Source organism: Thalassophryne amazonica, chromosome 18 (genome assembly GCF_902500255.1).
Source record: "Thalassophryne amazonica chromosome 18, fThaAma1.1, whole genome shotgun sequence".
Classification (NCBI taxonomy): Eukaryota; Metazoa; Chordata; class Actinopteri; order Batrachoidiformes; family Batrachoididae; genus Thalassophryne; species Thalassophryne amazonica.
Window position 1 is genome coordinate 10,525,353 of NC_047120.1, and position 23,004 is coordinate 10,548,356.

The window sequence follows — 23,004 nt, forward strand, 5'->3', positions numbered from 1 at the left end:
GTGTTTTCACAAAATCTGTGGTCAGTCAATCACTTGCACTCTGATCACACCTTCACGTTGAGCACGTGTACTTAATGAGTTGGCAGAATTATTGCAAGGATACTTGGTTGTCATGACAACCCTGCATTACTGTAACTGTATGATTTGTGAGTCTTTCACAGGTGCATCAGTTACCCATGATGCCGTGGGCACGAGCACACACCAGAATCATGAATGTGTGTTTAGTGTTTTTGGTGCATTAAAGGTCTGTAAGTGCAGCAGGAGGAGGACAGAGTGAGTCTTCACTGTGTGCAGAGAGGGACACAGACCTCAGAGTCTGACAGCATCCTGAAGGAAAACCACACACACACACACACACACACACACACGGAAACAGATTGGACACAGGATCTGAAAACTGACTGTTGACCATGTCAGAGGTCAGAGCTCACATCGCCACACCGTCATTATTTACACTCTGTATGTATGTGTGTGTGTGTGTGTGTGTGTGTGTGTGTGTGTGTGTGTGTGTGTGTTGGATAATTAGGACCTTTCACTGGACTTTCTAAAGCTGGAAAACAACCAACAGCCATGAAACAGATTTTTACAAACTATTGCAGGGACTTAAAACTCATTTTGTCCTCTTTTGACACCACACGGAGCTCTGTGACAAAAACTCTGGATTACACTCTGGGAAAAGACAGATTTTACAGTGAGTCCATATAAACTTAATGTGCCTCTTTATATATTAAAATGTTCCACAGGAATTGTTTTCATGCAGATTCTGTCAGGAGCACAGCAGCGGAAAAAAACAAAACACATGCACAGTGCACACAAGATTAATCCCAATTGAATGTGCACAAGGGATACAATTTTTAAATTTTGTTCCTCAAAAACAATTTCCTGTATCATATTTAGATGAGCTTTTATGCACAAGAAGCTAAATGTAACTCACTTTTGAGCTATCTTTTGCATAAGAGTACAAGCACAGGCTCATGAGTTCACCCTCTGCCGGCCCTGAGCCTGAACCCAGTTTGGTGTCCCTCAGGAGTGACAGGTCGATGGGACGTTCCATTAATGTCAAAGGACAACAACCGTCTGCTGGAAAGAAGTGAGCTCTGAAAGTCTGTTTTCTTGGTTATTCATGCTCTGAATTTTAGCATAAATAGGAGCTTAATTGCTGTGAGATGCGCGCACGCGCTCATGGTAGATGATGTTGTTAGTGAAATGTTTTCTTTATGTGGGTAGAAGATGTTATTGGCGATAATATTGAGATGTCTCTATTCTCCAACTCTGTTGAAAGCAACATTGAGCCAGAAATGTGGACAAAAATGGGAAAACCTCACACCCCTGCAAATATGACACATTAGATACACTTATAATTCTTGTCAACAACCACACTTATATCTATAACTTGTAAATGTTTCTATGTTATGCCCAAGCTCCAACAATGTTTAGAAGAAAAAAACAATTGAAAAGCAGATCCCTCTGTGTTCTGTGGATGGTGCTGCAGGAGCATTGGGTACCAGAACCTCTGCACCACATGATCCGGTCTCAATATGACCAAAAAGGGAGCTGTGTACACATTCTTTGCATCACATCATACCTGTTTCCAGTGGGTGTTGGACTCTGCCAGGGCTGTCCCTTGTCCCCAGTCCTGTTCATGATGTTCATGTACAGGATTTCAAGACACAGGAAGGGACTGGAGGGTTTCCATCTCTGTGACCTCACATTTGCATCTCTGCTATTTTGCAGATGATGTGTTTCTGCTGGCTTCATCAGACTCTGACCTCAGATTCACACTGGGCAGGTTTGAGGCAGAGTGTGAAGCAACTGCCATGAGAATCAACATGTCCAAATCTGACACCATGGTCCTCTGTAAGTGGATTGTCCAAGCTGGGTGAGGGGAGAGTTACTGCCCCAAGTGGAGGAGTTTACATCTCTTGGGATCTTGTTCACGAGTGGGGGTACTGTATGTTGGAGTGTGAAATTAGTAGACTGTTTGGGGCTGCATCTGATGTTTTACCAACTCTGTACCGGACCACAGTGGTGCAGAAAGTGGTGAGCCAGAAGGCCAGACTCTTGGTTTACACTCCTATCCTCACCGACACTCATGAATGTTCCTCTCTCGGGTATCTGGGCCTACGTTCCGGGACAGTGTGAGTAGCTCAACGATCTGGGAGGGGCTTTGAGGAGAGCCGGTGCTTCTTCGCATCGAAATTGAGCCTACAGAGGTGGTTCAGGCATCTGGTGAGGAGACCCCGGTCATGTCCGTCAAGAGGTCTTCCAGGCATGTCCAACTGGGAAGAGATCCCAGGAAGACCAGGACACCTGCAGGGGTTATATTTCCCAGCTGGCTTTGGAACACCTTGGGTTCCCACAGGAAGAGTTGGAGGATTTGGCTGAGGATATAGGGAAGTGTGGTTTGAGCTGCTTGGTCAACTGTCACAGTGACTTGGACCTGGATCACTGGCAGAAAATGAATGAATTAATCTGACTTGAGTTCTGCAGAAAAGTTCAATTAAGTAAACATATTTTTGTTACTCATCAGTTCCACTTAGTGCAGAATTGTCGTAAATCTAAGGCACAGAGTCATTCTGAGTAAAAGATTTAGTTGTTTTTATTCTTATTATTGGTGGTAGTATTAGTGTTGTTGATATTACTGTAGAGTTTGTAGTAGAAGAACAGAGAACTGTATTTATGGGAAAACTGCTCTCATCACTGCACCATTAGTATCTGCCCTCAGTGCTTGCATCGGTGCACCATTATTAACTGCACCCAGTGCGCGCTCTCTCTCTCTCTCTCTCTCTCTCTCTCTCTCTCTCTCTCTCTCTCTCTCTCTCTCTCTCTCTCTCTCTCTCTCACACACACAGAGTAAACTGTTCAGGAGGCCCTTCAGAGTGTGTTATTATTACTCTGTTACTTTCATCTTTGATGGTGCTGAAACATTGAAATCTTTTAAAAATCACTTTTTGTTGAAGTTTGAAGTTGTCCATCTGTACTGCTAACCAACTGCTTATTTTAAATTTACCCTGCGAGGCTTTGATTCAAAGCTTTGATTAAAAGTTTCAAATATTCCAGAGTGCATTGCACTACAATCACTGCTTTAAATTGTGTTTTCAAGTGACGTTACTTGATATCTCACTTTATCAATGGATAATTTGGTATCGTAGCTTAGTTAGTCTGTAGTCTGCTTCTTGGTTTCAATTCTCGCTATGAAAAGCTTCAATTCAAAGCTTCAATTTGTACTTACAGGATTCCAAAGAGTGCTTTGTGCTAATCTTTACTTTGAATGATGTTGTGTGACGATCACAAAAGCACATATACAAAGTAAATTCAATAGCAGCTTGAAGTTTGACTTAGAACACAAAGGCTGTGATGATCTTTGGTGTACCAATTTGTTTCCGTCCAGAGTGACATCAGGTGAGTGAACCTCCTGTACGACATGTGAGTGATTTGTCCAATAAAATTTAGATTAATCAAACAAACCTGAAAATCTTTCCATCAGAGCTGCATCCCTGAGAGACAGGCTGAAGATCAAATTAAAACTGAGCCTTAAGTCCCATGATTATGGATGGGCGGAAATATTTTTTACTTTTAATGAGTGGCGACACAAAAAGGAAGTGGACTTTACGCTCACTGAAATTAAAAAGACTGAAATGTTGTTGGAACACATTTAAATTCACACTGACAGACTCTGATTCTGAACAAACCAGACTTATTTCTAATTCATTCATTATGTTGCAGATTTTCTTTAACTCAGTATTTTGAGGGGGTGGAGCCATAGCGCCCTCTATTGACCAGCCTACCACTGCTTTCAAACATTATTGAGAATGTTTTCTGATCTGTAATTGTGTTTGTGCTGTTTTTCTGTCAGGATCCGTCAGAGTCCAGATTCGTCTGGACCTGGACCCAGCTGAGTGTCCCTGAACAGTGACTGGTCCATGGATAATCCTCCTGTCTATAAAGGACAGCGACCCTCTGCTGGACAGACGTGAGCTCTGACTGACACTAACATGTTTCTGTCTTTATGATGTCATGATTATTTATTCTCTGAATTTGATCATAAACAGGAGTTTTCATTAGATAATTAATTCGTCAATACAAGAATCTGAAGATGAGACTGTTTGGCTGGAGGACTTGCAGACATGGACACAGCTGGTTACCAGACCCTGGAAGTTTATGAGGAGGAGCGGGAAGACAACCCCCCAGCCCCCACCACCCCAACCTCCATATACCTCTGCTGTCCTGTAACGTTGGACCGGCTACTTTAAGTAGTTGTCTGAGGCTGATCCTCTTCCTGGAATGTTAGGCAGTTGTGGCACCAGAGTTCATAAAGCTGATTGTCCAGTCAGTTGTGAACCACTCAATCTTGCTGAGTTCACGAAGTCCATGAAACAGCTGAGAGCAGGGGAGGATCTGGGTACCTGTGGTCCTGGAGCTGAGCGTCTCCAGGTGGCTGAAGTTGCTGTTCTCCTTCCATTACTGTCTTTTTTTTCCCTATCTGGAAGACAAGTGTCATACCTACAGACTGGAAGAACTGAGGATGTTTGGTTGTGTCTCTCCCTCAGTCGTCTTCTGGTAACTACAGGAGTTGATTCTCAGGTTTTCTTTTCCTACGAGGCCTGATGACAGACAGAATCTCAGAGACCAATCAGGAAACAGTTGAGTACATCAAGAAGAAGCTCAATGAGAATCTGTCTGCAGAGAGAAACATCAATCTGATCCACTGTCTGAATGAACTCTACTGAATCGGATCCAACAGCTGCTGAACTCTGGACGTCTCTCTGAACGCAATCTGTCTGGTTCTTATTTATCAGCTCTGGCCTTCATCTTCCTGTCATCAGATCAACATCTGGACATGTTTGACTTGAAAAAATATTAACCTTCACATGAGGCTCTTCTGCTGCCAGTGATCAAAGAATCTATGAAAGTTTTGTAAGTACAGAGACACTTTGACATTTGATCTCTGGGTGTAACAGATCACAGAACTCACAGATCAGATCAAGACTTAAAGTCACGGTTCCGATCATTTTCATACCACAAAAAAAAAAAAAATTATGGGGAGACAAAAATAACTGAGTTGTAACTGAAAGAACAATGAAAACAAGACGTACGAGGTCTGTTAGAAAAGTATTCAACCTTATTTTTTTTTTTTCAAAAACCATATGGATTTGAATCACGTGATTGCGTCAGCCAAGCTTGAACCCTCATGCGCATGCGTGAATTTTTTCATGCCTGTCGGTTGCTTCATTCGCTTGTGAGCAGGCTTTGAGTGAGGTGTGGTCCACCCCTCTCGTCTATTTTTTATTGCGAATAAATGTCTGAATGATTTGGATCTTTGCTGCATCAGTTTTTTTCCAGAAACTGTAAGAGACCTCCAGGTGGATACCGTTCGAAAAATTGATATGGCTTTCAGGGACGATTTTATGGGGATTAAACAGATTACGGGGTGTTGCTGCCCCTTTAAGGACGGCCCACAACTGCTGAGAGCGCAGCACGCTCCCAGCGCCAATGGACAGGCTGACACCCCGCACAAACAACCAGATCATTTCCAACGTGAAAGCTTTGTTGATCCGGGACCTCGTCTGACTTTCACAAAAAGGCAGAAGATGTGGACATCAGCACTTTTTCTGGCACATTCCACCGTTACAGGAGTTTTTTTTTCATGGAAAAAGAAGCCGAGGGACGCTCCACGTGCAGCTCTTGACGCGGCACAAAACCACCTCGGTGTTGGTCTCTCAGGACGGCTTGCTTTTCTGTCGTGTGAATATCCGAGAAATTGAGCTTGAGCTGGACAAGCCCCAACATGTCCTGTGAGGCTTCATCACGGCGTTTCTTTGCGCCGAGCGGCTGCATCACGACGCGCCGAACTCCTCCGCACGTCTGTCTTAATGTGCCGGAAAAAGTGCTGATGTCCACATCTTTTCACAATTCCTGTGCTAGTCAGAGGACATACCGGATCAAGACAGCATCCAGTTTAGAAATGAACGGCACATTTCACTGTTACAGGAGTTTTTGTCATGGAAAGAGGAACAAAGGCGGAGGAATTCCGCGCGTCGCGGCGGAGCTGCATGGCGAAAAGAAACGCCGTGATGAAGCCTCACAGGACATGTTCTGGCATGTCCAGCTCATGCACAATCACAATTGGATATTCACACAACTGGAAAGCAACCGGAATCCATCTGAAATCCACCTTTCAGCCGTCCTGTGAGACCAACACCGAGGTGGTTTTGTCCTGCGTAATGAACGGCTCCGTGGCGCGTCCCTCGGCTTCTTTTTCCATGAAAAAAAAACTCCTGTAACGGTCGAATGTGCCGGAAAAAGTGCTGATGTCCACATCTTCTGCCTTTTTGTGAAAGTCAGACGAGGTCCCGGATCAACAAAGCTTTCACGTTGGAAATGATCTGGTTGTTTGTGCGGGGTGTCAGCCTGTCCATCTCACTCAAAGCCTGCTCACAGGCGAATGAAGCAACCGACAGGCATGAAAAAACTCACACATGCACACAAGGGTTCAAGCTTGGCTGACGCAATCACACATGATTCAAATCCATATGGTTTTTGAAAAAAATAATAAGGTCGGATACTTTTCTAACAGACCTCGTAGAGTTTGTAAAGAAGAATTTGAAACTGTTAAACTACAACATAAACAGTGATGGTGAATAAAAATCACCTTTGACAACATTATAAAAAAACTGACCAGAGTTTCTCACTTCTTCTTTTTCAATATGAGGACGTCTCCATCATCTGGTTAGAAGGTAAAAATCAGACTGATAATTTTATTTCTGTTGCTCTTTCAAGATAAACACCACTCAGCAACAGTCGGGAACAGTTTTTTTTTTTTTTTTTTTGCTGATGACGTCACGGCTCACACTCACTGATCTGAACCATCTCAGTGAGATCAGCGCTCACATTCCATCCTCATCTTCCTGATGTTTCTGTGTTTTTGTCACATTTGGAGCTTCGGTCTGTCTGCTGCTGACCACAAGGGGGCAGGCTCTGTCTGGTTTGAACTCGCTCTGTGCACGTGACCGCACAAAAACGTTTTCTGCTCACACTTTAATTTCACTGAAACTCTGCATCGAGATCAAGATTTACTCAGTTATTCCTTTAAAAACAACATACAGGGACAAAAATCTGTATTTCACACTGATGAAAATGATGGCTGGAATTTGAACAGAGACTTAATTTCTGTGATTTTAAAGTGAAAATCTTTCTTGTTTTGAATTGTCTCTGCAGGTTATCTGGCTGTAATCTGTCAGAGAGAAGCTATGAAGTTCTTTCTTCAGTTCTCAGCTCTCAGTCCTCCAGTCTGACAGAACTGGACCTGAGTCACAACCGGCTGCAGGATTCAGGAGAGAAGCTGCTGTCTGCTGGACTGGAGAGTCCACACTATCACCTGGAGACTTTCAGGTCAGGATTTAGTTTCTGCTTCAAACGGTTCAAAACGTCTCTGAATTCTAAACTGTTTCATCAGATTCAGTTTCACATCAACATTCAGATATGTCGTCTGAACCAGAACTAAAGGATTTCAGTCTCTGCTGGAAACACAGCAGGGTGGTGCAGCGGGTATCGCTTATCTCAAAGGATGAAGGTCTTAGGTTCAATTCCCACTAAAGTCCAGGTCCAGTCTATGTGGAGTTTTTTGGTTTACGGCTTTATGGTTTACCTCATAACCATGGTCTACCTCTCTCTGCACTTTTTGCACTGCTGAACCTTACAGCTGCTATTCTCTGTAACCATACACTTTTTCTATGTGTATTAGTGTTGGATTTTTTGTTCTTTGTCTGTCTTTTTTGGCTTCTTGTCTTGAATATGTTGTCATTGTGGTATGAGTTACAGTTGTATGCAAAAGTTTGAGCACTCCTGATAATTTTCATGATTTTCCTTTATAAGTCGTTGGTTGTCTGAATCAGAAGTTTCAGTTAAATATATCATATAGCAGACAAACAGTGATATCTGAGAAGTGAAATGAAGTTTATAGGATTTACAGAAAGTGCAGAAAGTGTGCAACAATTCCATCCTCATCTTCCTGATGTTTCAGTGTTTTTGTCACGTTTGGAGCTTAAGTCTGTCTGCTGCCGACCACAAGGGGGCAGACTCTATCTGCTTTGAACTCCGTGCATGTAAACGCACAAAAGCTTTTTCTGCTCACACTTTGATTTCACTGAAACTCTGCATCGAGATTTACTCAGTTATTCCTGTAAAAACTTACAGTGACAATAAATCTGTATTTCACACTGTGATGGAAACTTTAGAGTTAAATCACAGTTCATATGAGAGCTGGGGGGGGGGGGGGGGGGGGGGCATCCGTGATCTGTTCCATCACTAATTTAAACAGAGACTTAATTTCTCTGATTTTAAAGTGAAAATCTTTCTTGTTTTGAATCGTCTCTGCAGGTTATCTGGCTGTAATCTGTCAGAGAGAAGCTGTGAAGTTCTGTCTTCAGTTCTCAGCTCTCAGTCCTCCAGTCTGACAGAACTGGACCTGAGTCAGAACTGGCTGCAGGATTCAGGAGTGAAGCTGCTGTCTGCTGGACTGGAGAGTCCACACTATCACCTGGAGACTCTCAGGTCAGGATTTAGTTTCTGCTTCAAACGTTTCAAAGAATCTCACTGAATTCTAAACTGTTTCACCATATTCATTTTCACATCAACGCTCAGATATGTCGTCTGAACCAGAACTAAAGGATTTCAGTCTCTGCTGGAAACACGGCAGGGTGATGCAGCTGGTATCACTTGTCTCACAGCAAGAAGGTCTTAGGTTCAATTCCCACCAAAGTCCAGGTCCAGTCTGTGTGGAGTTTCCATGTTGTCTCCGTGTCATTCAGAGATAATTTATTTCATTTAAACCATGTGGTCCAAGCTGCTAAGGACTAATTTAAGATGATCTGATCTTATTTCTCAGCACATGAGGAGTTGGAATCTTCAGGTACCTCATGATTCCATTCAGTTACCATCCAGAGGGCCGTGGTTCAAATATCAATCAGTTATCAATACATTTTGATTGATCTTTTTTCTTACTGTCTGGCTGCTTGGTACTTTTCCAAGCAGAGTTTTGTACGGCTCCACAGTGAATTGATCCCCAGTAACAGCTCAGGAATATTGGCCCCTGTGTGTCTGTCATTCAGGAGTTCTAAATCCTAAAACCGGGGGGTCCTGGGGTTTAGTTCCCCTGTGAAAACTGCCTGTGTGGCTTCAGACTGACTCATGTTTGGAATACTGCTACTCCAGCAACAAAAGGTCACACTCACATCTGCAGCTTTCCGTCTGTATGTGCACCTTGTTGTGATGCACGTGCACGCTGGCTGTGCTGTGCTCATCCACTTGTGATTTGTTTCAGAATAAAATAATACCAACCAACCTTAGTTTCACAGCTGATTTGCTGCAGAAATGGTGACACCAGGTCTCTGTTCTACAACCGGAAAAAAATATGGACTCACTCAATTCTGAGGAATAAATTATGGAATCACCCTGTAAATTTTCATCCCCAAAACTAACACCTGCATCAAATCACATCTGCTCGTTAGTCTGCATCTAAAAAGGAGTGATCACACGTTGGAGAGCTGTTGCACCAAGTGGACTAACATGAATCATGGCTCCAACACGAGAGATGTCAATTGAAACAAAGGAGAGGATTATCAAACTCTTAAAAGAAGGTAAATCATCACGCAATGTTGCAAAAGATGTTGGTTGTTCACAGTCAGCTGTGTCTAAACTCTGGACCAAATACAAACAACATGGGAAGGCAAACATACTGGTAGACCAAGGAAGACATCAAAGCGTCAAGACAGAAAACTTAAAGCAATATGTCTCAAAAATCGAAAATGCACAACAAAACAAATGAGGAACGAATGGGAGGAAACTGGAGTCAACGTCTGTGACCGAACTGTAAGAAACCGCCTAAAGGAAATGGGATTTACATACAGAAAAGCTAAACGAAAGCCATCATTAACACCTAAACAGAAAAAAACAAGGTTACAATGGGCTAAGGAAAAGCAATCGTGGACTGTGGATGACTGGATGAAAGTCATATTCAGTGATGAATCTCAAATCTGCATTGGGCAAGGTGATGATGCTGGAACTTTTGTTTGGTGCCTTTCCAATGAGATTTATAAAGATGACTGCCTGAAGAGAACATGTAAATTTCCACAGTCATTGATGATATGGGGCTGCATGTCAGGTAAAGGCACTGGGGAGATGGCTGTCATTACATCATCAATAAATGCACAAGTTTATGTTGATATTTTGGACAATTGAAAGGATGTTTGGGGATGATGAAATAATTTTTCAAGATGATAATGCATCTTGCCATAGAGCAACAACTGTGAAAACATTCCTTGCAAAAAGACACATAGGGTCAATGCAAATAGTCCGGATCTTAATCCAATTGAAAATCTTTGGTGGAAGTTGAAAAAAATGGTCCATGACAAGGCTTCAACCTGCAAAGCTGATCTGGCAACAGCAATCAGAGAAAGTTGGAGCCAGACTGATAAAGAGTACTGTTTGTCACTCATTAAATCCATGCCTCAGAGACTGCAAACTGTTATAAAAGCCAGAGGTGGTGCAACAAAATACTAGTGATGTGTTGGAGCGTTCTTTTGTTTTTCATGATTCCATATTTTTTTCCCTCTGCTTGGTCTAAAAAAGTAACCGTTACTGACTGCCACAATTTTTTTTTCCTGATTTCTTATAGTGTTTCTTAAAGCCAGAAAGTTGCCATTTGAAATGACTTTAGTTTTGTGTCATGTCTGTGATCTGCTTTTTTTTCCACAAAATTAAACAACTGAATGAACATCCTCCGAGGCCGGTGATTCCATAATTTTTGCCAGGGGTTGTATTCTTGTTTTCTTTTCACTGCACTTTTAGTGCTCGTACGAGAGAAAACTGACCCACCTTTCGTCAAAAAAGTGACAGCTGCCAATCAAAATCGACTACGTCACTAAGCCCCGCCCCCCTCTATGACGTCATAGCCAATCAGAATCGATGACGTGACTATGTCCCGCCCCTAAGCCCCTCCCCTAGTCCCGCCTCCGAGCCCCGCCCCTTATGACATCACAGCCAATCATAATCGATGACGTCACTATGCCCCGCCCCTAAGCCCCGCCCCTGATCCCGCCCCCGAGCCCCCGCCCCTTGTGACGTCACATCCAATCAGAGTCGATGACGTCAGTATGTCCCGCCCCTAAGCCCCGCCCCCGGCTCCTCCCCTAGTTCCGCCCCTGGCTCCTCCCCTAGCCCCACCCCCAAGCTCCTCCCCTAACCCCGGCCAAGCACCGCCTCCAAGCCATACCTCCCCTCCCACCCAGGGTCTAATATTTTAATGTCATTTTATTTCATGAATTAAAGAATGATTAAAAATACCTAGATCTTTTTAATGTATTAAAGAATTAACTAATTCTGAAATAATTAAACATAAATCAGTGTCTATTATTTAATGCCCCTTTAATATTTTTAATTCTTAAATTATTACGTTTCCTTTTCTGTTTTTTAATTCGTAAATTAAAGAAGGGGTACAAATAGCCGTCTCTCGGCTGTAAGTCTTTGCAGCAAGACGGTCAAATACCCACGCATAGAGCCGCTCGCGGAAACATGACCCCACGGCTGTAAAACCTGTTGCAGACGCTGTGTCTGTGTGTGTGCGTGTGTGTGTGTGCGTGTGTGTGTGCGTGTGTGTGCGTGTGCGTGTGTGTGTGTGTGTGTGTGTGTGTGTGTGTGTGGCGGGACACCCGCTGAGCGGAGATGCTGCCCCGAGGTGATGAACCCGAAGAACAATAAACAAAGCTCCTTATCACTCACGCCAAATGGTGTTTCTTTTAAGATATTACCCGATCATCATGGTGCGCGGGACACCCGCTGATCGGAGATGCCGCCCAGAGGTGATGAAGGCGGAAAAAAAACAAAGTTTCTTCTCCGTCACTCCCGGCAGGGTGGCTGGGTGTCAGGCCAGATGGTATTTTTAGAGCAAAAGGTACCAGTAAGTGTTTTTCACAAAAAACCTCGTTTGAAAAACAATTTACCCTTTTCAACAATATTATAGGAAAGAACACAGGCTGTATAAGGTTTAGAATATGTGCTTTATTACATTCATTAAAGTCACACACAGAGAAAAAAGCAATTGTTCATGTTTATTAAACACAGCATACGTGAAGGAAAACATTAAGAAAAAAGTATTTGGTCCACTTACATGAAGAAAAAAGCATATTTTCATGGTTATTAAACACAAATTTGGTCCACTTACATGAAGAAAAAAGCATACGTCCATGTTTATTAAAGGGTAACCATCAGGCTGTCGCTGTAAATTAGCTGATAGATGATTATTGTGTCTCCAGCTGCGTATAATAAACTCAAGTCTGCTCAAAGCCACTTTTTTAAGGCAACAAGTTCGCATATTTTTTTTTGTAAAGTCAACTTATTATATTTTACACATTTTGGGATTCAAACATCAAATCCTTATCTCAACACTTCACGGTAACGTTCACATGCCAGCAGCTTGGATGTTAAGTCCTAAATCTAAACATTTTCTTTGCTCACTTGTATCACTGCAAGTTCCTGCTTTACCACCTCATTCTGACCAAGAAACATCTGAAGTGGGTCAAAAAATAACTGAAACTGTTCTTGAAAGCAGCTTTCTCCTGGTTAGTTTTTAATACACCCTGAAGACATCAAGATTCTCTGATCAGATTTCTTGGGAGACTTTCCAAAAGGGAGACATCTATTGTTTTAATATGAAAATCAGCCGTCAGCATTTTATGTCAAGTGTTCCCTGAAAATCACAGATAACTGAATGACGGAGAACTGAAGCAACAACTTTGAAGTTTCAAATAAAACAGGGTTCATCAGCATTTTCTGGTTTATCAGAATCTGAATCAGAACAGCTTTTAATGGCCAAGTATCCACAGAATACATGGAATTTGACTTTGGTTTGAGCCGCACTCTCTCTGTACACTGTAAATGCATGCAAACATACAAACGAATTAAGTTAACCAGACTCAGTTTTCAAGCTGTAGCTTCAAGAAAATTAAGTTGACCTGAATATGATGAATGAACAAAACTATTTTGAGAATTAAGCCGTCACTTGCTGGATGCTCACAGTAAATACATTACTGTAATTTATTTTTTTCAGTACAGCAAAATAAACAAGTTACTGTAATCTAGATTTTAAGTGTATTTGAGTACTGCACACTCGCAATAATTAAGGTAATCAAATCTGCTTCAAGACAACATAAATTACTTTGTAAGGCAGCAAGTTTGCATTTTTTGATTATTTTCATTTTTAGTAAAGTCAACTTATTATTTTTTACAGTGTATGGCATGTAGAAATACCCTAAACAGCGAATAATCCGCAGTAAAAATTGTACAACGTGTTTTTAAAAACCGCTTGTAATTATGAACAAACTAGTTTAGCTAACAACTGCTACAGAAAGGTGAACATTTATTAAAATGAATCTGAAATACACGAGTTGACCAACATCAGGAGGGTAAGAGTTCTAATGTTAAAACTCACTGTTGTTACTCCGCTGTTTTATGATTTGTAAAAAGCTGCACCAGGCACTTGAAGTTGCACATTTCCGACCAATTCTGTCAAAAACATTAACAGCCTGTGAGCCGACACACTGCTGTCAGTGTGACAAGAGGAAAGTGTGTCATGTAGAATCTGTGCATTTGTTCAGAGCGTATAATTATAAATCTCAAGTCGTTTTAACGTGGATAAAGATTTAAATGCGGTTGTTTTGCAGAAGTTCCACTGAAAACACACAGAAGCTGTAATTTTTACAATTCACACGCCGTATCTTTGATAGAAACAGTCGGTGGTCATTTATTGAGAAATCTAACTGGCGGAGGGTTTTACGCTTTAAACGCTTATTTGGTTGTGAAAAGCTCCACAAAAACTTCTACTTTTCGAGCTGATGCTGACTGTTTGCATAAATGTTTGGCTGAGTGGGGAAACGTCTGACATTATATAGCCAATATGTTTTTTTCTTACTTTATGGCCCTTTAAAAACTTTAGTCATATTACTAAATCATTGTTTTTCTTTTTTTCTTACCTCATGAAGGCGACTCTCTCTCCGGCTCCCCGTGTCGTCTAATAACCCTCTGGGCTTCATTTGTCTTCTTCTTCTCGTTAAACCAGAATAAACTTTTTATGCATTAGTGACGGAGTTGCTGATTGATGAAAATAAGCCCTTATTTTAATAAATGTTATAATTAATCATGTAAGTCTCTTTTTTTCCCATATAAATTGTATTGCTGCACCTTAGTTTACATCATTTCAATAGGCTATATGTTGTATAGAATAAAGAATACGCATTAAAATTGCTAATCAAGGTTATAGTAAGACACTGCTTAATTGGCTGTCATGAATACTGACAAGGTATCATAAAGGTAATGGTCGAAGTGAGGATTTGTAAATGTTGCCTCAAACGTCCACGCAGTAATTCAGATATGGCGAAACAAGTGAATGATATAAAATATGTAGAGCTTTGTAATTCAATAAATATTTTTGCTTTGTTGAGGGTACTAGAAATATTTTTAGATATTTTAGCTTGAACATGTTTTATGTGAGGGACAATATTTAAACGCGTGCATACGCGATAAAACTTTAAAGGTATGATCGGGAGGCCGCTCTCAACACATCCGGTCCGTTTTCAGGCAAAAAAAACATTAAAAAATTTTAGGATCAAAGATTAACACGAGCCGTGACAATTTTTAAACACGTCCAAACGCGGTAAAACTTTAAAGGTATGATCGGGAGAGCGTTCTCAACACACCAGAAGCATTTTTTCACAAAAAAAACGCGCATAAAAAATTCAAGGTCAAAGGTCAACGCTTCTTTCTGCGCTTAATAACGACGTTTTAAATTATCCAAACGCGGTAAAACTTTAAAGGTATGATCGGAAGGCCGCTCTCACACATCCAACCCATTTTCAGGTGAAAAAAAACATTTAAAAAATTTAGGATCAAAGATTAACACTTCTTTCTGTACTTAATAACAATGTTTTAAAGCGTGCAAACGCGATAAAACTTTAAAAGGTATGATCGGGAGGTTGTCCCAAGACAGGGGTTACATTTTCACGTGAAAAAACATTAAAAAAAATTAGGATCAAAGGTTAACACAAGCTGTCACAGCATTTAAAAGTGTGCGAAGGTCCTTGTAGCTGGATACAGGAGGTATTACCCCTTTTCTTAAGGCAATTACGATATCTTTTCACAAAATCAGAAACCAGATCATGGTTTGCGATAGTATTTTCGGTGTATAAAGACAGCACATCTTGGTACGACGCCCCGGTGGCGCTGATATATATTTAATACACGCAGTGACCTTTATTTTATTTGTAAATATTCACAAAAAGGAAACATGGGAATAGAAACGGGAAAAATATGAGTATGTACATATGTATGTACGGATATATTTAAATCTCTTTGGTGTTAAAGATATGTAGATGTTTTGTTCATGTGGTTTCTGACATGTCTGGAATAAGACAGGCTGAAGCCGGGAAAACTAATTCTCCTGTGAGTAGCGTTTTATTCTTTTAGTGCAACTATTAAAAGGTTCACTATTTCTGTATTATCCGTCATGACTTTGCTATCCATCCACTTTTGTTCATAGTATGGGACCACTACACGCGCGGGTCTGGGGATATTTGCTCTTAAAAGTGTGTGCCTGTGTGTGTGTATTTGGGGTGTTTAGCGCAAAAGGTCGCACCTGTTTTGACAAACCGGGCCAGCGTCACAGATCCCGTTTGAAGCAATATTTTTCTGAGGTCCTGCTGTGTCCCTCGGTCCGAGGTGTCAGGCTAAATCCCCTGATCGATGATTACGTGTGTTTTTTGGGTCCACCATAAAACCTGATACCTGTGGGTAATGAGCTTGTTTTGGAGGCTGGTCCAGTTTTCTGTCCCGCCTCCTGCTGCAGTGTTTTTCCTTCATTCCAGCCGCTGACCGGAGCAGACGTTCATTCTCTCGGAATGAAGTTTTCTTTTTCTTCAGAGTGCGAAAGTCTTTCACGGCAAGTGAATTAAGTAATCTTTTGATAGAAATGCTTCTGTTTTTTTTTTTTAAAAAAAAAAGATCCTCGGCGGTAAAAACATTTTTAAATGATGTTTTTTTGTTAGATATAGAGCCCCACGGTGAGAAAAGTTTATTCTGATGGAGCAGAAGAATTCGGCCTGACAAATTAACCCCCGAGGATCATTTAGAGACACGACAGGCCAGGGACAGACTCTCCTTTATGACGTAAGAAAATCAGCTCATAACTTTTTAAAGTGTAAATATTTCATTAATAAGTATGGTCTGTGTTACAGTTTGTGGATATTCTGTTAGGAGTTTATTTAACGCTGTTTAATCAAGTTTTTTCCCCAGACACAGCAGCAGAGATAGTAAACCCTCTGAAATCTCATTTATATTAAAAATACAGGTTAATAACGCGGAGCTGGTGTGTTCTAACCGACGGAGGTCTGTCGAACCGTCAACAGGGCGCCGCGGGGACGGACTCGTGTTACACGGTAAGAAGAAAAAATCACATCATGACGTTTTTTTTTTTAAAGTGTAGGCTAAATATTTAATAAGTCACATCTTTTCTTTCAGTTTGTGGCGAGACGTGACCGTCGCTCCTGCAAGATGCCCGGAGGTTCGAGGATATTTTGGACTGGTATTAATGAATGTTTTTGAGAGAGAATAATTGCGATGCATAAAAAGTTTATTCTGGTTTAACGAGAAGAAGAAGACAAATGAAGCCCAGAGGGTTATTAGACGACACGGGGAGCCGGAGAGAGAGAGAGTCGCCTTCATGAGGTAAGAAAAAAGAAAAACAATGATTTAGTAATATGACTAAAGTTTTTAAAGGGCCATAAAGTAAGAAAAAACATATTGGCTATATAATGTCAGACGTTTCCCCACTCAGCCAAAATTTATGCAAACAGTCAGCATCAGCTCGAAAAGTAGAAGTTTTTGTGGAGCTTTTCACAACCAAATAAGCGTTTAAAGCGTAAAACCCTCCGCCAGTTAGATTTCTCAATAAATGACCACCGACTGTTTCTATCAAAGATACGGCGTGTGAATTGTAAAAATTACAGCTTCTGTGTGTTTTCAGTGGAACTTCTGCAAAACAACCGCATTTAAATCTTTATCCATGTTAAAACGACTTGAGATTTATAATTATACGCTCTGAACAAATGCACAGATTCTACATGACACACTTTCCTCTTGTCACACTGACAGCAGTGTGTCGGCTCACAGACTGTTAATGTTTTTGACAGAATTGGTCGGAAATGTGCAACTTTCAAGTGCCTGGTGCAGCTTTTTACAAATCATAAAACAGCGGAGTAACAACAGTGAGTTTTAACATTAGAACTCTTACCCTCCTGATGTTGGTCAACTCGTGTATTTCAGATTCATTTTAATAAATGTTCACCTTTCTGTAGCAGTTGTTAGCTAAACTAGTTTGTTCATAATTACAAGCGGTTTTTTAAAAACACGTTGTACAATTTTTACTGCGGATTATTCGCTGTTTAGGGTATTTCTACATGCCATACACTGTAAAAAATAATAAGTTGACTTTACTAAAAATGAAAATAATCAAAAAATGCAAACTTGCTGCCTTACAAAGTAATTTATGTTGTCTTGAAGCAGATTTGATTACCTTAATTATTGCGAGTGTGCAGTACTCAAATACACTTCAAATCTAGATTACAGTAACTTGTTTATTTTGCTGTACTGAAAAAAATAAATTACAGTAATGTATTTACTGTGAGCATCCAGCAAGTGACGGCTTAATTCTCAAAATAGTTTTGTTCATTCATCATATTCAGGTCAACTTAATTTTCTTGAAGCTACAGCTTGAAAACTGAGTCCGGTTAACTTAATTCGTTTGTATGTTTGCATGCATTTACAGTGTACAGAGAGAGTGCGGCTCAAACCAAAGTCAAATTCCATGTATTCTGTGGATACTTGGCCATTAAAAGCTGTTCTGATTCAGATTCTGATAAACCAAAAAATGCTGATGAACCCTGTTTTATTTGAAACTTCAAAGTTGTTGCTTCAGTTCTCCGTCATTCAGTTATCTGTGATTTTCAGGGAACACTTGACATAAAATGCTGACGGCTGATTTTCATATTAAAACAATAGATGTCTCCCTTTTGGAAAGTCTCCCAAGAAATCTGATCAGAGAATCTTGATGTCTTCAGGGTGTATTAAAAACTAACCAGGAGAAAGCTGCTTTCAAGAACAGTTTCAGTTATTTTTTTGACCCACTTCAGATGTTTCTTGGTCAGAATGAGGTGGTAAAGCAGGAACTTGCAGTGATACAAGTGAGCAAAGAAAATGTTTAGATTTAGGACTTAACATCCAAGCTGCTGGCATGTGAACGTTACCGTGAAGTGTTGAGATAAGGATTTGATGTTTGAATCCCAAAATGTGTAAAATATAATAAGTTGACTTTACAAAAAAAAATATGCGAACTTGTTGCCTTAGAAAAGTGGCTTTGAGCAGACTTGAGTTTATTATACGCAGCTGGAGACACAATAATCATCTATCAGCTAATTTACAGCGACAGCCTGATGGTTACCCTTTAATAAACATGGACGTATGCTTTTTTCTTCATGTAAGTGGACCAAATACTTTTTTCTTAATGTTTTCCTTCACGTATGCTGTGTTTAATAAACATGAACGTATACTTTTTTTCTTCATGTAAGTGGACCAAATACTTTTTTCTTAATGTTTTCCTTCACGTATGCTGTGTTTAATAAACATGAACAATTGCTTTTTTCTCTGTGTGTGACTTTAATGAATGTAATAAAGCACATATTCTAAACCTTATACAGCCTGTGTTCTTTCCTATAATATTGTTGAAAAGGGTAAATTGTTTTTCAAACGAGGTTTTTTGTGAAAAACACTTACTGGTACCTTTTGCTCTAAAAATACCATCTGGCCTGACACCCAGCCACCCTGCCGGGAGTGACGGAGAAGAAACTTTGTTTTTTTCCGCCTTCATCACCTCTGGGCGGCATCTCCGATCAGCGGGTGTCCCGCGCACCATGATGATCGGGTAATATCTTAAAAGAAACACCATTTGGCGTGAGTGATAAGGAGCTTTGTTTATTGTTCTTCGGGTTCATCACCTCGGGGCAGCATCTCCGCTCAGCGGGTGTCCCGCCACACACACACACACACACACACGCACACGCACACACACACACACACACGCACGCACACACACACACGCACACACACACACACACGCACACACACACACACACGCACGCACACACACACACGCACACACACAGACACAGCGTCTGCAACAGGTTTTACAGCCGTGGGGTCATGTTTCCGCGAGCGGCTCTATGCGTGGGTATTTGACCGTCTTGCTGCAAAGACTTACAGCCGAGAGACGGCTATTTGTACCCCTTCTTTAATTTACGAATTAAAAAACAGAAAAGGAAACGTAATAATTTAAGAATTAAAAATATTAAAGGGGCATTAAATAATAGACACTGATTTATGTTTAATTATTTCAGAATTAGTTAATTCTTTAATACATTAAAAAGATCTAGGTATTTTTAATCATTCTTTAATTCATGAAATAAAATGACATTAAAATATTAGACCCTGGGTGGGAGGGGAGGTATGGCTTGGAGGCGGTGCTTGGCCGGGGTTAGGGGAGGAGCTTGGGGGTGGGGCTAGGGGAGGAGCCAGGGGCGGAACTAGGGGAGGAGCCGAGGGTGGGGCTTAGGGGCGGGACATACTGACGTCATCGACTCTGATTGGATGTGACGTCATAAGGGGCGGGGGCTCGGAGGCGGGATCAGGGGCGGGGCTTAGGGGCGGGGCATAGTGACGTCATCGATTATGATTGGCTGTGATGTCATAAGGGGCGGGGCTCGGAGGCGGGACTAGGGGAGGGGCTTAGGGGCGGGACATAGTCACGTCATCGATTCTGATTGGCTATGACGTCATAGAGGGGGCGGGGCTTAGTGACGTAGTCGATTTTGATTGGCAGCTGTCACTTTTTTGACGAAAGGTGGGTCAGTTTTCTCTCTCTCGTACGCTCCAACACAATGCTGCACAGCGCACGTTCAAATGGAAATAGTGGTGAGATTTTAGGTGATCAGCCATGATCCACAACAATCACTGATGTGGATGATTCTTGGCACTTTTATGAAACAACAGAATGAGTCTGCTTTTAGCAGAGTCTTTAACGTGCTGATGTACTATGAAGATATAAGCAGTTCTTCTGTGTGGTTTTTTTTTTTTCAATTCTTTTTTTTATACTTAATTTTTATTGATATTTTAACAATCAACAACACAGTGCATGAACATAGGTACCAAATCCATAAAAGACTTCTCTACAAAATAGAACTTGAACTACAGAGAGCATTGAGCGCCTTGGGGCAACTGTTTGTTGTGATTTGGCGCTATATAAGAAAAAAGTTGATTGATTGATTGATTCCAAAATTAGAAGAGGGGGATGTAAATGATAACACAGCTTGTGTATCTCTATCGCTGCCAACATATGTACAGGGTATAAAGAATGCAATAAAAGAGCCGAGGAGGAGGGGGAGGTCCCCCCTTCAATTAAGATGGGGAGAACTACCACCGCGTCGATCCCTCCTTTCCTGAAGAAAAACAATCCATTTCCACCACCTTGCCATATAAAGGTCCTTTTCAAATCTAAGAAGGAAAGTAAGTCTTTCCCTCTCATGGATTTCCTTAATAATATTGAACCAATTGTCTATTGTAGGCGGGTCAGGTTTCAACCAATTCCTGGTGATTGCCTTCTTTGCTGCTACAGTCAAGATTTTCAAAAGGTATTTGTCATTCCCTGACAATTCCTCTGGTATGTTTCCCAAATAGAGTGATACACACGTTGGTGGGATCCAGAATCTCAGAATATGTTGTAAAATTGTCCAAACATTTCCCCAAAAGGGCTTTATCAGAGGGCAGTCCCAAAAATATGATAATGGTTTGCCTCATCATCCCCACAGTTACGCCAACACCTTTGGTGTGATAATGATAAATACACTTTCATCTTGGGAACAATAAAAAAAATGGACCAGGTTCTTCCAAGAATATTCACGCCAGTACATAGAGCATGAAGTGGTAAACACGGTTTCACATATGTTCTTCCATTGCTGGATGTTTATTGTCTCACCCAGCTCCTTTTCCCATCGCTCCTTAATATAGTGAGTAGTATACCCCCTAGTCTTTGCGATTCCTTTATAAAGTTTTGAAACTATTGATTTGGGAACTCTAGAGTATGTTTGTATCAGTAGTTGTATAATTTCATTAAGTTCTGTATTTGCCTTTTTCCTCTCAATTTCCCTTAAATAATAATCTCATACTTGAGAGTATCGGAACTGATCCTGTTTTGCCAAGTTGTATTTTTGTTTTAGTGTTTGAAAACTTTCCAACATTTGCTTCTCTAAAATAACACAGTAAGCAGTGATTCCATTTTTTGCCCAGTACTTAAATCTAGAATCCATCCTGTTAGGTTTGTAGTCAGTATCATGTGCCACCCATCGTAGTATCTTCAGTTGAGACCATAAATCAAATTTCCTAATCACTTCAAACCAAGTGTGTAATATAAAGGAGACTATGGAACGCAACTGCTCTCCCGCGATTGTTATTAATTTATTATCTCCTATCATTGCTTGTATCGGGATTCCATTAGATTCTCGTTCTATTTCTTTCCATTTTGCTTTGTAATTACTGTCACACCAATTAACAACTGTTCTAATTTGGGCAGAGTAATAATAATCTTTAATGTTTGGAAGAGCCATGCCGCCATCCTCCTTACTAATAGTCATTGTGCTATATTTAACTCTTGGTTTTCTTCCTCTGCATACGAATCTTGAGATTTGTTTGTCCCATTCCTGAAATTGACTGCTTGGAACTTTAATTGGCAGGGCTAAAAATAAGTATAGCAGTTTAGGTAAGATGGACATTTTAATGGTGTCCACCCTTGTGCTAAGACTGATCAGGCACATTGACCAACTGTTCAGGTCTTCTTTAATTTTTTGATTCACTGTTCCAAAGTTTTCCTTGTATAAATTATCAAGATTGTGCGTCAGCCAGACTCCCAGATACTTAATTGCTTTCTGAGACCAGTAAATAGGAAAATCTCTTTTCAATTTGGAACAAGGGCTATAATTAAATCTCAGTATTTGTGTTTTTTGTATGTTCAGTTTGTAACTGGAATAAGAGCCGAATTCATCAAGAAGGTGAAAAAGGACAGGGAGACAGGCGTCTGGATATATAAAAGAACATCATCGGCATGTAAGGCAATTTTATGTTCATGGTCCTTGAGTGAGATCTCCCGTATATGATTGTTTTCTCTTACTGCTTGGGCTAAGGGTTCTATGTATAGTGCGAAAAGGGTTGACGAAAGAGGGCATCCTTGACGAGTGGATCTTTCCAAATTAAAACGGTCTGATAAACAACCATTTATCTTAATTCTTGCTGTAGGGGCCGAATATAATGTTTTAATACAGTTAATTAAATTTTCGTCAAATCTGAATCGTTCCAAAACAAAAAATAGATACTCCCAACTAACACAGTCAAATGCTTTTTCAGCATCTAGACTGACTAGGACCGCCTTTGTATTAGTCTTCTTAATATGATGAATTATATGGAGAGAGCGTCTTATGTTGTTGTGTGTTTAACGACCCTGAACAAAACCAGTCTGATCACATTCAATTAGATCAGGAATAAAAGAGTCTAACCTTTTGGACATTATAAACGCATACAGTTTATAGTCTTGATTTAAAATTGAAATTGGTCTATATGAGCTACATAGCATTTTGTTTTTGCCTTCTTTAGGAATAACGGTAATGATGGCTTCTTTCCATGATGGTGGAGTGGACATCTTTTTGAGAGACAAATTAAAAGTCCTTAAAAGTACAGGAGTTAAATCTTCTCTGAAAACTTTGTACCACTCAGCAGGTAGACCGTCACTTCCAGGTCTCTTATTATTTTTCGATTTTTGTAGTGCGTTCTCTAATTCCTCTTTTGTAATTGAGGAATTTA

The 23,004-nt window shown here is 40.7% G+C and overlaps 1 protein-coding gene and 1 long non-coding RNA gene across 2 annotated transcripts in view; one reads left to right on the forward strand and one right to left on the reverse strand.

The window, feature by feature from the left end:
• The window catches only part of LOC117531127 (NACHT, LRR and PYD domains-containing protein 3-like), an 87,660-nt gene that overhangs the window by 55,512 nt on the left and 9,144 nt on the right, over positions 1-23,004 (forward strand). The window contains exons 11-12 of the mRNA XM_034194165.1: positions 7,219-7,392; positions 8,380-8,553. Coding sequence (XP_034050056.1) covers positions 7,219-7,392; positions 8,380-8,553 — 348 coding nt within the window. The remainder of the gene's footprint in view (positions 1-7,218; positions 7,393-8,379; positions 8,554-23,004) is intronic.
• On the reverse strand, positions 1,002-19,267 carry LOC117531131. Its single transcript, XR_004566535.1, has 4 exons — positions 19,236-19,267; positions 13,128-13,133; positions 13,058-13,060; positions 1,002-1,159 (listed from the first exon to the last, which is right to left on the reverse strand). It is a non-coding gene; the product is annotated as an uncharacterized LOC117531131 (long non-coding RNA).